This window comes from Podarcis gaigeae (genome assembly GCF_964106915.1).
Source record: "Podarcis gaigeae genome assembly, chromosome: 3".
NCBI classification, from domain to species: domain Eukaryota; kingdom Metazoa; phylum Chordata; class Lepidosauria; order Squamata; family Lacertidae; genus Podarcis; species Podarcis gaigeae.
The window spans coordinates 14,940,789-14,957,020 of NC_139680.1; the positions used below are offsets into that span (position 1 = coordinate 14,940,789).

General features: G+C 42.9%; 2 protein-coding genes and 1 long non-coding RNA gene across 5 annotated transcripts in view; 1 reads left to right on the forward strand and 2 right to left on the reverse strand.

Moving 5' to 3' along the window:
• Positions 1–1,140: 1,140 nt before the first annotated feature.
• DNAJB9 (DnaJ heat shock protein family (Hsp40) member B9) lies at positions 1,141–12,528 on the reverse strand. 2 transcript variants are annotated; one of them, XM_083730873.1, is made up of 3 exons: positions 12,506–12,528; positions 3,450–3,676; positions 1,141–2,268 (listed from the first exon to the last, which is right to left on the reverse strand). In XM_083730873.1, exons 2-3 carry the CDS (start codon positions 3,664–3,666, stop codon positions 1,832–1,834), a joined length of 654 nt encoding a protein of 217 aa, XP_083586999.1. In that variant the 5' UTR covers positions 3,667–3,676; positions 12,506–12,528; the 3' UTR covers positions 1,141–1,831. The 2 variants fall into 2 exon arrangements, with proteins under 2 accessions (XP_083586999.1, XP_083586998.1); XM_083730872.1 differs by lacking the exon at positions 12,506–12,528 and adding an exon at positions 10,299–10,450.
• On the forward strand, positions 10,621–15,593 carry THAP5 (THAP domain containing 5). 2 transcript variants are annotated; one of them, XM_083730584.1, is made up of 3 exons: positions 10,621–10,795; positions 12,919–13,111; positions 14,552–15,593. In XM_083730584.1, exons 1-3 carry the CDS (start codon positions 10,713–10,715, stop codon positions 15,563–15,565), a joined length of 1,290 nt encoding a protein of 429 aa, XP_083586710.1. In that variant the 5' UTR covers positions 10,621–10,712; the 3' UTR covers positions 15,566–15,593. The 2 variants fall into 2 exon arrangements, with proteins under 2 accessions (XP_083586710.1, XP_083586711.1); XM_083730585.1 differs by having other exon boundaries at positions 12,922–13,111.
• Positions 12,934–16,232, reverse strand: part of LOC310840712 — a 31,610-nt gene continuing 28,311 nt past the window's right edge. Inside the window, exon 3 of the long non-coding RNA XR_014562029.1 lies at positions 12,934–13,100. This is a non-coding gene — a long non-coding RNA (uncharacterized lncRNA). The remainder of the gene's footprint in view (positions 13,101–16,232) is intronic.

Sequence of the window (16,232 nt, forward strand, 5' to 3'; positions counted from 1 at the left end):
TACCTACATAGCTCACAGGTCAATATTTAAAGGTTGCTTGCACTTCCATCACACTTCTGTACATCTATTGGTATCTCTGCACATAATTCAGAAACTGAATGCATGCGGCTGCTGGAAAATATTTTGCACTGAAGTGAGGAGATACAGAAGCTCTCCCCATTGAATTGTATATGCAAGGGTACCTATCCAACTCAATGTAGTAAAAATGTTTTAGCAGGCTCACCATGGGGGCGTGGTATGGAGGAGTGCAAATGGTGGGTATACCAAAACTTCCTGCTGCAATTGCAAAACACAGTAGCCAGACTACTGAACAGGAGGTGGCGATCTGAATATAAAATTCTAGTTCTGCCAATGTATTTCTGAGCCCAATTCAAAGTGCTGGTTTCAACCTATAATGCATCATGAACCCCCTTTCCTCAGGTCAACAGATTACCGCACATCAACACCTGAGGTCCTTCTGTGTGTTCCCTTCCAAGAAATGTTCTGAGAGGGGCCCATTTATGGAATGCTCTCAAACTGGTCTGGTGCAACTTGTTAAGTTTCTGTCACCAAGGGCAAATATGGTTTTATTCTCCCAGCGATGTTTATGTGATTTCCTTTCGATGAAGACTTAACATTTTACATTTATGCTGTTTTGGTATACAGTGGTACCTTGGGTTAAGTACTTAATTCATTCCGGAGGACCGTTCTTAACCTGAAACTGTTCTTAACCTGAAGCACCACTTTAGCTAATGGGGCCTCCCGCTGCTGCTGAGCCGCTGGAGCACGATTTCTGTTCTCATCCTGAAACAAAGTTCTTAACCCGAGGTAATATTTCTGGGTTAGCGGAGTCTGTAACCTGAAGCGTATGTAACCCGAGGTACCACTGTATTTCTTATGGCTACTGTATTTTATTATAGTAAATTGCTTTGGAGTGCCCTTGGATGTGTGAAGCAATACATAAATATGAAACTAACTCAACTCTGTTGGCTATAGGCAAAAGGGGGAATAATATACATACATAGAAACACAGATTAAAGGCCTCTATAAGGAAGGGGTAGCTATACCTCAGCCTTTAGGTCATGACAACAAGAGAAAGATTCCCCCCCCCCCCACCGCCTTTCATATTAACATACGCACTAGGTTAAAAAAAGAGACAAGTCAAGTGTTCTGTTTAATGTGGTACAGGTAAAACAGTAGTTTGTTACACTAGTACTGAGGCAATTCAATGAAACTCACAACTGGCTAACAGTGACAAAGCCAACCTCAGATGCTGGCCATGATCGTCATTGCTAATGCTTCCCAACTTTCTGTGCTCAGGGCCTAACAATAAGAGCTGCAAGGTCAATTTTGCGCAACACTTGTCACACGTCACCTAAAAAAGTCAAATGTAATGTTTCATGGTATTTTAAAGTGACTACTAACTCAGGTTTGGAGTAGGCAAACTAATTAAAAACATAAGATCACACAATCACTCAACAGGATAACACTTTATAGAAATAGAAATCTGACAATAATAATGTTTATTGTACCACTAACTGGCACTAGTGAGGTAATCTGTTAACCTGCTTCTATGTTATTAAAAATAGACCCTAACACTGTCATATGGAGATTTCCCCCCACATGCACATTCTATGTAACCCATTAAATAAGGTCAACATCGTCTCATCTTGCTTTGTTGCAGTTTTGGGTAATAGTTATCAGTTTAGCTACAGCTTATTTCAGCAGTTAAAAGTACTCTGATTAAACAATAAATCTCACACAGTTCACAGAAGAACTTCTGTATTTCAGCAGCAAAGGACAGAAAGAAAGAAAATAGTTAAGGGCGGGGCAGAGAAGAAACGCCCAAGTATTATTGTCCAGAACAGTCTGTGAATGTAGTAACCATGTTTCCTCGACGTTGTGTGACAGTTCTGCAGTGCTTACTAGATCCATGGAATTTATTTTCAGTCTGCATTGTGTGTCGGTGTGTGTTCTCAAACCCATTAAATGAAAACATTTTTTCCATATCTTCAAACATGTCATCAAACAGTCCCCCTCCGAAGGAAAATTCTGGGAAAGAACGCCTTTGCCTGCTGTGAGCATGCTGATGGCTCCGAAAATGACTTTCGAAATGTTTCTTCGACTGTGTGTTGTGGTTTTGACCAAAGAAGTCAAAGTCTTTAAACAAGTCATCAAAATTGAAGTTAAAAGGCTGCTGGAAAGTGTTTCCGTTGCTTCTTCGTCCTTCAGCATGGCCAAACTGGTCGTATTCCCTACGTTTGTTTTCATCCGACAACGTTTCATATGCTGTTAAATAGCAATGCAAGAGAAAGTTTAGCACATGCTCAGAGAGATCAGTTTTAGCTCAGTAGAAGTGAATATACTCTGCATGCATAACATATATTCATTCAGCTCCTGGCCACTTCAAGTTCAAGGTTTTCGTGTAAAAGAACTGAGGAAGTTTTTGAGCTTTCAAAATGCTGGAGAACTGTTACACCACTGTTGATGATACTAGGTCACAGATAGAACACACTCCACAAAGTCAGACAACTGAGCCATATAGCTCAATACTAACAAGCAATCCTAGGTCCCAGACTTATGAAGATGGAACCCAAAACTTCTTGCAAACAAAGTATGTGTTCTACCAACGAACCTTTCCAGATCAGTTCCTCATTCTTTTGAATTTAGAATTCTGTCAAAATGTCAACACCTCAGCCAAGGACATGACTTGGGCGAACTGTTTTACACATACTTATGTGAGAGTAAGCATCCCTGAACTCAGTGGGACTTACTTCTGAGGAGGCATGCACAGAATGGCCTGTAAAGATACATGGCCCGTAGAAGAGCCTCCCTAAGTGCTCTGCAACAACTTATTGTTTTTTAATCCACTTGCAAATTCTGCTTTATCAGGGATCACATAAAACTTTTTTTAAAAAATATGTTTTTGAGCCTCTCCGGATCTTTTATGCTAAAGTCTCCCTGGATTGATTTGTCTCACTTCAGCCGAAGAGAGAAATTAAGTGAAACTGTTAGTTCAATATGTGTTTCAATTGTAACTATTTTTAGTTAGAATTTAGGAGGTATAGTTGCTGGAAACTACACTCTCCTAGAAGTCAGAGTATAAATATTTACAATAAATGAAGTTGTGCCTGTGTGCAACACAGCTAAAAGGGTTATGACCAGATGACTCTTTAATCCCTAGAAAATAGAATTAAGATTCTTCTAGTACTAAGTACTAGTTCCTTTTGTGCTCCAAGGAATACACAGGACTCCTACACAAGCAGACAAGCTTCATTACTTTCTGAAAAAAGTTTTCTAGATTTGTAGGCAATGGATGGGAGGGATAGAAAGTTCTATTGTTCCCCGTGTGCAATGATGTAGTTGGATTCAACGAAATATATCTAGCTTTACTCATCTCCATGCAAAGTGGAGATCAAGAAATATCAGGTCAATGAGTGTTTAGTAAAATAGAATAGGATTCTACTTGCCTTCTGCAATTTCCCTGAATTTTGCTTCCGCTCCAGGACTCTTATTCTTGTCTGGGTGGTATTTCATTGCTAGTTTGTGAAATGCCTTCTTGATTTGGCGATCGGATGCAGTCTTGGGAACACCTAGGATGTCGTAATAACTCTCAGCAGCCAGGATTAATTCTGTTATCATTAAAATGCAGAGTGCAAATATAAAGACAGCCTGTGTAGTAGCCATTGCAATATTCCTGTGGGGGGAAAACAACATGATTAGCCTTTGGCAACAAAGCATCTCTCTAATGAATTATTTACCTTTTTTAAGGAAAGCAATTTTGAATATTTTTACTTTTGCACCAACTTCTCAGGCATTAACAGTTCACAGCTGCAGCTAATATATTTCCTTTCACCATGGGTATTAGTAGACTTCCTTCAGAATAATTTATACTTACCCTTAGCTACTAAAAGATTGATCTTTCTTTATTTTTTAAGGCCTTTTCTGAGCAAGGTGTGATGCAAACCTAAGTTACATTCAAAATAGACCCAGGGGAAACAAATTACTTCGAGTCCATTGCTTTCAATGAATCTACTTCAAATACCGATTATCACCCAAAAGGTTTAAACTGTGCAGTCTATTTTTTTACAGTTGTACCTTGGATTACAGATGCTTCAGGTTATGAGTTTTCAGGTTGCACACCGAGCCGAACCTGGAAGTACCAGAATGGTTACCTGACGCAGCGCTGCGGGTTGCGAACGCTGCAGGTTGCAAACATACCTCCTGCATGGATCACGTTCGCAACCCGGGGTTCCACTGTACACACATTTAAATATCCTGCCAAATGCTTAGGGTAGGATTAAACGAATGTGTCCCACCAGCGGAAACCCTGAGCAACAACTTCCACTTGCACAATGGAGGTTCCCCCTCCTTTGCCCCCCAAATTGGCTTGGGGTGTGTCACCAGAAACCGTGGAATATCCTGTGGTGGGAGGAGAGGGAATCATTTCATCAGGCAAGCCAAAACGCTTGCACCAATGAAATAATCAGAAGAGCGTGCCTCTGGATGCTTCCCTTAGATTGCTGCTATTGGAATCAAAGAGAGGTAAGTACTTCACTTTGGTTGGATCAGAGCCACACTTCTACATGTATTTATGGTTTCCACCAAACAAGGGTTTAAGATCTCTTCTCAAATTTCTGCCGTTAAAGATCTACAATCATCAACAAGCACCACAGCAGGGCAATGCTGAATTAGTCCATGTTGGGAGGCTTATCTTTTCAGGCCTCCTTAAAATGTCTCCCTACAAATATTAAATTTTCAGAAACATCAGGAGCAGTATCAAGGAAACATTAGGTGACCTTATAAAGTTTACACACTCTGTGTGTGCATATGTGCAGAAATACACAATATGCATGCACACGTTTCTAAAGATGCCTACTAACTCACATTTGTAATGACAAAAACCACTCAAGAAAGGGCAAATGTGCATGTCTGTGTATCTGTACACTAAGGTAACCTGGTGTTAAATAAAGGTAAATGGACCCCTGACCATTAGGTCCAGTCGTGGACGACTCTGGGGTTGCAGCGCTCATCTCGCTTTATTGGCCAAGGGACCCAGCGTACAGCTTCCGGGTCATGTAGCCAGCATGACTAAGCCGCTTCTGGCGAACCAGAGCAGCGCACAGAAACGCCGTTTACCTTCCCACCGGAGCGGTACCTATTTATCTACTTGCACTTTGACGTACTTTCAAACTTCTAGCCTGGCAGGAGCAGGGACCGAGCAATGGGAGCTCACCCCGTCACGGGGATTCGAACCGCCGACCTTCTGATCGGAAAGTCCTAGGCTCTGTGGTTTAACCCACAGCGCCACCCGCATCCCTAACCTGGTGTTACCTTGTTATTTTTTCAGTAATGTCAGAAGCAGTGGATAAGGTTTGGGCTATTTTGCAGAAGTTCGCTTTATAATCAGGCTTCTCCTTTGTTGCAAAAACCCTGCCTACCCTGTGCAAAATAAAAACAATCAAAATAAATTGTAGCATTCTTTCCACCTACTGTGTTTGCCAGTGAACCTCAACATATGTTGAATTTATGTTGGGGGGGGGGGATTCCCAAAGTTTTTTTTTCCTGGAGGCCCTTAATGTGCACAAGTTAAATGTGTGTAAGTTGCAAGTCACCTGTACTTCAGCCCTTGCCTTTTCATAACAGTATTGCTAAAGACGAAATACATCCCTTAAAGAGAACTGCAGGAGTGGGGGCAGTTCAACAGGTCTCTTCCCCCCCCCCCCATTTTTAGCTGTGTATTTTTGGCATGAAATGGAGAGGTGGCAGTGAATGGAAATACGTGCCAGCTTTTTAATTTTAGGGCACGGGGAGCAACAGTGATAGCAAGTGGAAGTAATGTATTATTCTTAGTGTGATTGCCTTTGTTTCCTCAGCCATCAAAACCTAATACTTACTGCAAGCCCTTTGGGGACATAGAAAGATGCTGATGAAATGGCTATGAGCTACTCTGAGCCCATGGGATATTGCAGGCTATAATAATAAATAAATAAAATTGATAATGCAGAAATGCACTTCATAACTACCAATTCCCAATTGAAAATTCTGTTCCCTACAGTTGTCAACACTCATACTGACATTTATCACTTCCTAACATGGGCAATTACAATTTCAATGTGTACACTAATACCGTTTTTGATACATATGCAAATTATTATACATGTCTATACATGCCTGTTTTGCATCTTATTCCTGGTAATGAGACCACAGCAGGCAAGACTTGGACACAAACAAGTTGTTCTTTATCTACACTCTTACATATGTTACATTCTCCCAAACTCTCTTTCCTCCATTTTCATCTTGCCCCTCCTTCCTTCTAGCAAGGCTCTCTAGGGTTTGTTTAGGGACAAGCTCTAAACATATACACACAGCGAAATGAAATAATAAAGCTATAAGGATAAAACAGCCTGTTCTATTAAAGTCTGTACAGCAGTACCTCAGGTTAAGTACTTAATTCGTGCCGGAGGTCTGTACTTAACCTGAAACTGTTCTTAACCTGAAGCACCACTTTAGCTAATGGGGCCTCCCGCTACTGCCGCACATCCACTGCACAATTTCTGTTCTCATCCTGAAGCAAAGTTCTTAACCCGAGGTAGTATTTCTGGGTTAGCGGAGTCTGTAACCTGAAGCATATGTAACCCGAGGTACCACTGTACTTTGCTTTCAAAACTAAATTGTGCTGTTCAACATAAAAATGAAAGTAACAATTGTTCTTTCTATTTTGGTTATGTATTCTGTGTTTTTATATCATGGTTTTATTCTGTGAACCACCCTGGGACCTGTGGTATACAAATTTTATAATTAATAAAATAAAAATAGTAACTACACAACATCCTAGTTTGCTTCTGCTTCATAAAGCTAAGTTTCTATCCAAATGCGATTTTGGTTTTAAACACAGTGTAAGGCAGTCTCTAGGGATGTGGGTGGCGCTGTGGGTTAAACCGATCAGAAGGTCGGCAGTTCGAATCCCCGCAACACGGTGAGCTCCAGTGCTCGGTCCCTGCTCCTGCCAACCTAGCAGTTCTAAAGCACGTCAAAGTGCAAGTAGATAAATAGGTACTGCTCTGGCGAGAAGGTAAACAGCGTTTCCGTGTGCTGCTCTAGTTCGCCAGAAGCGGCTTAGTCATGCTGGCCACATGACCCGGAAGCTATATGCAGGCTCCCTCGGCCAATAAAGCGAGATGAGCGCTGCAATCCCAGAATCAGTCACGACTGGACCTGATGGTCAGGGGTCCCTTTACCTTTACTAGTCTCTGTGGGAGTATATTTTATTTTATTTTAATATATATTCATTCATTCATTCATTCATTCATGGGGTCTCTGAGTTTTTAGGGGGTTAACCAGGCTGGGATTGCAGGCTTGTTGGTTTTTGAATGTCTGGTGATGATGTCCAATCATCATCTGCCTCTTGTCTGAAGGGACCCATGGAGGGAGCTCCAAAGCAGATCTTAATGAGTCGCAAACTAATAAGAATCAAATAATTGTTCCATGAACAGGAATAGTAGGGTAAGCTAGAAAGAACTGCTAACTATCTTGTCTGAGAATTGGAAGTTAGGGGGGAAATGTATTGGCACAATTAAGACAACAGACACCACAATTTTAATTATCAACAAGCAGTGAAAAATTCCTTTTGTGTGAGGTGGGATGGGGAGGAGGAGCTTCTGCTTTCACTGTTTGCTAAGCTGTATTGGCCTGGTTTGTAACAACATGGCAAACCAAACTATGGCTTACCAGGACTGCATGGATGCACCTTGGCTACAGCTGATAGTTAGCAAGTAGAGGTGTTAACTAACAGTGCAGGACTAAAAATAACAACTAGGGGGGAACAAACCAAACCTCTCCTGGAGACCACACGTTCATGGTAGGGCATAGTTTGGCTTACTGTGTCATGCGAACCAGTCTAACTCTAGTTAAGGAGATCAAACCAAGGTTTAATTGTGGTTTGTTTGAATGAGGGCAAGTGTAGGGAACCTTTGGCCTTCCAGATGTTGCTGAACTACAACTCCTATAGTCCCTGGCCAATGACCATTCTTGCAAGGGCTGATGGGAGTTGTAGTTCAGCAAAAGGGCAAAAGAGTCCCCACACCTGTACTAGGACTTGGGCATAAGCTACAACAAGGCTAGAACTTCGCATTCCTCCTCTCTAAGCTGTACTACGTGCCAGGACTGGGAACCGTGGTTTAGTCCACTGGTCTTCAACGAGTGTGTCAAGTGGGTTTGCAGCCTGATCCAAGGTGGGTCACAATAGGAGCACTACCACCATGCAAATATGGGTCTCCAAATGTATGTTTGGCTTAAAAGTGTGTCCTGGGACTGAAAAGGGTGAAGATAACCAGTTTAATTTAACTCTAGTTCAGGACAAGCCTCTCCTTTGTAACTTAAACTGCCAGTTTAAAATCTTAATTATATTAGGTGATGCATTCATATGCTGAATGCCTTGCACTCACAGCGGATCTATGGCAACCTGTATTCAGATATAATTACAGGGAGGCAAATAGCAGTCTGCAACACCACCCATTGTAATCACTTAAACTCACATCTATCTTATTAGCATGCAGTGTAGCTGGAACACAGCTCACCTCCTTCCAAAAGGATCTAGCTCCAGCTTTTCTCCTGGTTTCTTATTTCTAGCTGGTGTGTTTTTTAATGAGAGTTTTCCTCCCTCAGCATAAGCAAGCTCATCCCTCACTTAGTTCATATCACCACCTCGCCCACTGCAGCTTAATTTGGATTTGGTTTGTACAACATAAGGGTTGCCATACGCCTGGAATTTCCCGGACATAGCTGGAATACAGCAGTTGTAATCAGTGTCCAGGCGGAAATCGCTGAAATGCCTGGGGAAATCCGGACAATCCATGTCAGAAGTCAAGATTTTGGTAAATTTTCTTAAATAGCTCAAAAATGTCATTTTTTGATAACTACAGGCAAAACTCAAAACTCAAAAATGTATGTGTCTGAATTTTCACTTATGGCAACCCTACACAATGTCACAATAGATGAAGATGCCTTCAAGTCTGAGTGAACCACGTCCCTCCCCCCATGTTAACTGCAGCCTGGTATCTTACTTACCCATCGACATTAGAATTAAAGAGGAGGAGGAAAATTCCATAGAGGTCTGCACAGCTAGAAGACCCCCTAGAAGACCAGGGTTCAAATCCCCCACTTAGCCATGTAGCTTACTGGGTGGCCTTGGGCCACCAGCCACCACTTCTCAGCCTACTTCACAGGGTTGTTGTGAGAATAGAATGGGGACAGGTGGTTTACAAATGCAAAGCATACATTAATGAAAACTCAAGCTCAAAGCTCGACTCAGCCATGACCCTGGCGGTGGACCCCTCTCTCCCTCTCTCTCTGCCCCTCATCTACACCACAGGGCTGTTGTGAGGAAAGGGAGGGAGGAGAGAGAGAAAGAGAAAGGAAAACCTTTGATCCTGTTAGCCATCCTAAAAAGAACGTGAGATGATGGGCGAGGCTAAGACACACTTGGGGAGAAAAATAGAACACACTATACAGGCCTCATTCCTGATGCATAAAAAAACCTCCCTAACCTTTAACAACGTCTCACAGCTATGGAGACTTGGTGGGTGGAGGGAAGGAACCCCCATCCCGCCAACTCATAACCATTTAGGTTTTTTCCACCTCTGAGGGAGCAGAGGGGAGATGAAATGGGGCAAAGTGATGTTAAAAGGGGGGGGGGAGGAAAGGGGGTGAAAATGGGACAGGGGTGAAAAGGGGAGGAAGGAGAGTTGAAGTGGGGTTTAAAAGGGATGTTAAAAGGGAGGAAGGGGATAAAAAGGGAGGAGGGTGTGTTAAAGTGCGGTTTAAAAGTGGGGAAAAGGGAGATTAAATGGGGGGAAGGGGGTTAAAATGGGGCAGGGGTGAAAAGGGGAGAAGCTTGTGTTAAAATGGGGTTTAAAGGGAAGCAAAAGTGGGGCAAAGGAGGTTAAAGGGGGGCAAGGAGATTAAAATGGGGCAGGGGGTTGAAAGGGGAGAGGGGAGTGTTAAAGTGGGGTTTAAAGGGATGCAACTGTGGGGCAAAGGGAGATTAAAAGGGGGGCAAAGAAGGTTAAAAGGGAGTCGAAAGGAGGTTAGAAGGGGGGAAAGGAGGTCAGACGGGGGCAGGGGGTTAAAAGGGGAGGAAGGAGTGTTAAAGCGGGGATTAAAAGGGAAGCAAAAGGGGGGCAAAGGGGGGTAAAGAGGGAGGTTGAAAGGGGGCAAGGGACATTATAAGGGAGCCACGAAGGAGTTCTTGCCCCCCACCCCCCTTCACGGGAGCAAGAGCTAACGCTTCCCCCCCGCGTCGTCGCCGCCCCACTCACCGGCTCTCCACATACACACTCCCAGGCGCTCTCCCCTCAACGCTCCGCTGCCCCTTCTCAGGACCGCTCCTTCCCGCTTCTCGCCCTCCCCTTTTTATAGCCTCGGCCCAGAGGAGCGTCGCTAGGACGGAGGGGCGGGGCCTCTCCTACCACCACGAAGCGCTCCCTGATTGGCCGCCCGCGGGCGGCTGACGCGTCGCGCCCGCTTTCGGCGCACGTGGAAGGAGGCTGTTGTGGCTCCGCTTCGGGGTGACTCAGCGATTGGCCGGCGCCCGGCTTCCGGGGCCGAGGGGCCGGAAGCCGGAAGCAGCTTCCGAAAGCGGAAGCCAGAGGAGGGTTGGGAGGCTGCTGCTCGTTGTTTTTTTTTGTTGCGAAGCTGGGACCCGGGAGGCTCCGGGTGGGGGGAGGGGAGCAATGCCTCGGTACTGCGCTGCTACCTGTTGCCGGAACCGAGCGGGGCAGAGCGCCCGGGACCAGCGGAAGCTCAGCTTCTACCCGTGAGTACCAAGGGGAGGCTGAAGGGACGGGCTGCGCGATCACCGACCCGCCAGCTGAGCTGGGAAGTGGGGGGGTGTCATGAAGCGGAGGGGAAGGAGAGTGGGTTGTGGCAAAATACGAGGCGGTTTTTCCTTTTCAGCTGGTGCTGAAACGACACCAAAGAAAATCCCCTGTGTTGCAGAACAGAACACTCTGAACAACATCAAGCAACACGTCGGCTAATAATATACTGACAGTATTTTTATAACACTATACTGTTTCAGAAGTCATAAACAGAAGACATAATGTGTGCATGGAGTCGCAAACTAATAAGAATCAAATAAATGTTCCATGAACAGGAATAGTAGGCGTGGTAAGTCACTGTCAAAGATCACTGAAATGGAGGCAAAATGCTTTCCCAAGTCAATATCCTACAAACCTGAGATGATGGGTGCTCCAAAAGTCACAATACGATCACAGCAGCAGACACTACAGTTCTTCCACGATAATGAACAAATTAATAGTCCCCAAAGGTACATCAAGCGGCCATGGATCAGCTGTCACTAAAAACTGACTTTAGAGCAATCCATATCCATTACAACCCATTGCAGCCCAACAGGAAGCCCCCTCTGGAATTTGTCCAGAAACATGTAGATGTTAATGTGTTTTAATCTACCTTTAATTGTCTTTTATGGATAACTGTAATGGATTGTGTGGGGTGTTGTTGGTCCTTTTGTAAACTGGTCTGAGGTTTATTGAAACCCAACAACATGCAGTGTTTTTTTCTGGGAGGACACAGGGGTACGCATACCCCTAAACATTTTGGGAATTTTTGTCCTTTTACTGTATTTATGTTTTCCTGATTTGGACTATAAAATGGTGGTTTTTCTTGAGTCAAAGTGAGAGTACCCCTAAACATTTGTTTAGGAAAAAAAGCACTGACGATATGTAAATATGAACTGGGAAGTAAAGGAATGGAGAAAGTGGGAGTCCACTGAAACGTTTGTGTTGAAAGGGTAGCAGTCATTTGGCAGATTCATGTAAGCGCGCATATCTGGTAGACCGGTAACATGCAAGTGTGAATCTGTCTTTGCTTGGCTACTCAGCACTTAAATACATGACCTTTCACACCCCCGTTACTGTGCAATGCCGCATTGTATCAATTTACTTAAATTACAATTGTTTCTAAGTGCTATAATAAGTTGGCCAAAATAAATAAATACTCAGCACTTTACACACATCCATTCAAAAAGGGTAGGTTTTCAGAAATTAATGTATATTCATCCTCTTCTCTGCAGCTTGCCTGATAGTCAACTTTAAGATTGGCTGAGTCCAGTAAGAATGGTGTCTCTAAGGGGGCTACATACAGTTTGGTTAACAAGGTACAAACTAGCAGAGAAACATCATAGTATAGTCTGGACCTAATTGAGGAAACAGAGGCAGGACCTGCTAGCCAAGATCTAGATCTGGAGGACTGTACCTGTTGCTGTGTAAAAAGGCCACGTAAGCCCATTTCAAAATACGATCAATGCTTTTTACAAGCAGCATACTATGTGATACTACTGTGAATGCACACAGTGTCCATATGAATGCCTAGCATTTGTTTGACATCCTACTCTTCAGAGTGAAGTTTCCAGAGAAGTTCCCTACACAAACAAGCTATATCCATTGTGAAGTTTATCAAAATAGCAGCAGCACAAATAAATAAAATTTGAGTCTATGATATTGACCTTAAAAGCGTGGGAAGATGAAGATTTTCAGCTGTCTCCAATCATCACCTGCCTCTTGTCTGAAGGGACCCATGGAGGGAGCTCCAAAGCAGATCTTAATGAAGCAGCAGTTTCATTGGGAAAAGCAGTCCCTGACATACCCAAATCCTAAGCCATTTAGGATTTATGTGTTGGTGCAAGCATTTTGAATTGTGATGTTATGCCACTGGTTGAATTGTGATGTTATGTCACTGGCTGATGTATTATTAAAATTACATAATTTATCCAGAGCTCTCGTTCTTGCGAAGTATCTCCAGTAACAATATGTTTTGTAAGAAGCTTAAATGGATACTTTTGCACATAAAGTCTAAAAGGTTGCAGGTAAGAATTTTACTTGAAGCGTAACATACTGTTCTTGTAAAAATCTTTTAAAGCAGATTTCCACTTCATGATAAAGAAAGATTAGAGAAATGGTTACGGAATATGAAACGCGACACTTGGACTCCCAGCAAGCACCAGGTTCTCTGCAGTGACCATTTTACGCCAGATTCTCTTGATGTACGATGGGGCATTCGATATTTGAAAACGACAGCAGTGCCGACTATTTTTTCATCATCTGTTAATCAGGTAAAACAGAGAATTTCAAATTAGAAACAAACTGTGTAATACAGAGTAAGGATGTGCACAACTCACACCCTCTTGATCCACCCTCGGGCTCTGTTCTGGGACTGCTGAATGATGCCAACTCAGGGTCCACCTGCCCCTGAATTGATTAGGGGGCAGGACTACCATTTAATATTTGTTTAAAACCCCAAGTAAACATATGCCTGCAAAGAACTAGGTGGGAGGAAGGAGATACTGTGTCTTCTTCCCTCCAAAACAAGAGTGGAGGGTGCTTTGCTGAACATCATGGGACTTGTTTTTTTTTTTTTTGCTAAACGTAATAATAAACTAATTATACTGCTATATACCAAAATGCGCATCTCTGAAAGGTTTGTACTGTTATACCAAAACATTCTGGGTTTAAAAGGTAAAGGTACCCCCTGACCGTTAGGTCCGGTCGCAGACGACTCTGGGATTGCATGCTCATCTCGCTCTATGGTCCGAGGGAGCCAGCGTTTGTCCACAGACAGCTTCCAGGTCATGTAGCCAGCATGACTAAGCTGCCTCTGGCGAACCAGAGCAGCGCACGGAAATGCCATTTACCTTCCCGCCGGAGCGGTACCTATTTATCTACTTGCCCTTTGGTGTGCTTTCGAACTGCTAGATGGGCAGGAGCTGGGACCAAACAACGGGAGCTCACCCCGTCACGGGGATTCGAACCGCCAACCTTCTGGTCGGCAAGCCCTAGGCTCAGTGGTTTAACCCACAGCGCCACCCGTGTCCCTCTATTCTGGGTTTACAGTGAGGGGGGGCGAAGTATTTGATCCCCTGCTAAATTTGCCCGTTTGCCCTCTGACGAAGAAATGACCAGTCCATAATTTTAATGGTAGGTTTATTGTAGCTGTGAGAGACTGAATAACAACAGGAAAACCCAGAAACCCAGAAGACAAAAGTCAGAGATCGATGTGCATTATAATGAGTGAAATAAGTATTTGATCCCCTATCAACCAGCCAGCTGTCAGGCTACCTGGTATCTTCACTGTATGTAACGAACTGAGATTAAAAGCACCTGCTGTAAGGGAGAGGTCCTATCTGTAATCCCAGTTTGTTACAGTACCTGTACAAAAGACACCTGTCAACAAAAGCAATCAATCTAGCAGATTCCAAAGTAGCCACCATGACCAAGACCAAATAACTGTCCAAGGATGTCAGGGACAAGATTGTAGACCTGCACAAGGCTGGTGTGCAAGCGTCAAATTTATTTTGAATGGTGGGACTATGGAATAATATTTCAGGTTGTAGTCCTGTGCTCACTTACTGTGGAGTAAGCCCTCAGTGACCACAGTTGGACTTGCATCTGAGATAACATGCATAGGATTATGCTATAATACAATATAGGAGAGGGAACCACCATGCAATGTGTTGTAACAACTTTAATAAAATCAATTATTTTCTCTTCTTTAGGAAAAAGGATTTTCCCAGAAAAGAAAACAAGAAAAAATAGATGTCAAACAAAGGGATATGAGTGTAGCAACTACATCTCTTAAACTTGCTTCACCAAAGAAAAATATCATTGAAGAAAGCCTATATAGAAAAGCACTTTGTACAACTTTAAGCAAGTCTCCAGAAAAGAAAGAACTGCTTAAGAACACAGTAAAAGTTGAAGATGATGTTTCCTGTCTAATTAAGTCTGTTACACAGAATACGGAGCAAACCAGCCCAGTCTTACTGCCAGCTGATGTGCAGAATTCAACAGCCCACAATTACAGCTCCCCAGAAAATTGTAGTTTTAATAACTCTATAGATAATATTTTCAGTAGCACAACCACAGTTTTGCAAACTTCAGTTCATGATCTTCATTCATGTCTTGAGCGCATTTCAGAATCCAAAGTCACAGTTCCACAGATACATCTTGAACACTCGGGTTCATCTCCAGAATTAAACAATATCAGTGTACCAATTAATAACCTTCCATCTGATCAACTGGACTTTCCCATTGCAAGCTGTTCGGTGGAATTGCAAGAAACTGATGAAAACACTGTATTGCTCCACACTGTTTCACAAGCTTTAGAACAGCTGAATGGTAATAAAGATTCTGTTATCACCATTATAGTTCCTTCTGAGGGTTCAAGAAGTCCCTTGCTGTTAGAGGGTTCATTTCTACCAGCAGAACAGGAATTAATAAACATAGGAACTGAAACATCTGCATGTATTGCCAGTTACAGTGGAATTGATGTTCTGCAGACTGAGCATTCATACTGCAGGCAAGACTCTGACAAGGAACAACTCTGGCAGAAAATTACAAAGCTGCACTCCAAAATAGCACTTTTAGAAATCCAGGAGAGAAAAACCTTAAACAGGCTCAAATCCTTAGAAGCGCTTATCGCAAAACTGAAGCAGGAAAATCTGCTCTCTGAAGAAAAACTCAAGATCGTAGAAAACTGTTTCACAACATTTGAAGTTACTATGCTACAATAAAGGTTTTGCACTGATTGTTACAACTGAATACTACTTTGTACTTTGAAGATGATTGAATCCTTCATTCATTTTTAAGGGTACTATTTAATGGCGTTTATCAAATGCTCAAGTTTCTTAAAGGTGCAACAGCCAGGTTATTCATAAAGGAGAAGCCTTGTATTTTATTTCATGATTGCACTGAAGTAAGTTATTTGATATGGCTTAATCGAAGAGTTAGGCTTAGCAGTGAAGCTTGAGATTTGCAGGCTTATTTGAATGTATGTTCAGTGAGTTTTTTATGCTTAGGCCCAAGTAAGCGTATAGGGGTAGCCTTAACTTTCTAAAAAGCAAAAATGTTACTCGAGCCCCTTTAATTTAAAAGTTGCAGCTTCTTTGTTCTACTCGGTAGTAAATGTATTCCATGGGAGGTGCACATAGAATTGCAGCCTACATTAAGATTCAATAGATCTTGGTTTCCACTTACTTTGTTCAGGGGAGAGGGACAGATTGAGTTGCTCTATGAAAATAAAAGGGATTTTATTGAAATAAGATGGGTTAGGCTCAATACCATAGTGTTTTCCTTTGAAATATGAGTGGAATACCTCCACTTGCCCCAGTTCCGGGGAAAAATTAGCTCCAGTGGTTTAACTGAATTGTTGATTAAACCACTGTAATTTCTAATATCTTC

Excerpts from the sequence above, each read along its gene's own strand:
- DNAJB9 (XM_083730873.1), bottom strand. The coding sequence starts at position 3,666 with ATGGCTACTACACAGGCTGTCTTTATATTTGCACTCTGCATTTTAATG. Across the intron at positions 2,269-3,449 it reads ATTCAGGGAAATTGCAGAAG|CATATGAAACGTTGTCGGAT; the intron begins GCAAGTAGAATC and ends GCTATTTAACAG.
- THAP5 (XM_083730584.1), top strand. The coding sequence starts at position 10,713 with ATGCCTCGGTACTGCGCTGCTACCTGTTGCCGGAACCGAGCGGGGCAG. Across the intron at positions 10,796-12,918 it reads CGGAAGCTCAGCTTCTACCC|CAGATTTCCACTTCATGATA; the intron begins GTGAGTACCAAG and ends AATCTTTTAAAG. Across the intron at positions 13,112-14,551 it reads TTTCATCATCTGTTAATCAG|GAAAAAGGATTTTCCCAGAA; the intron begins GTAAAACAGAGA and ends TCTCTTCTTTAG.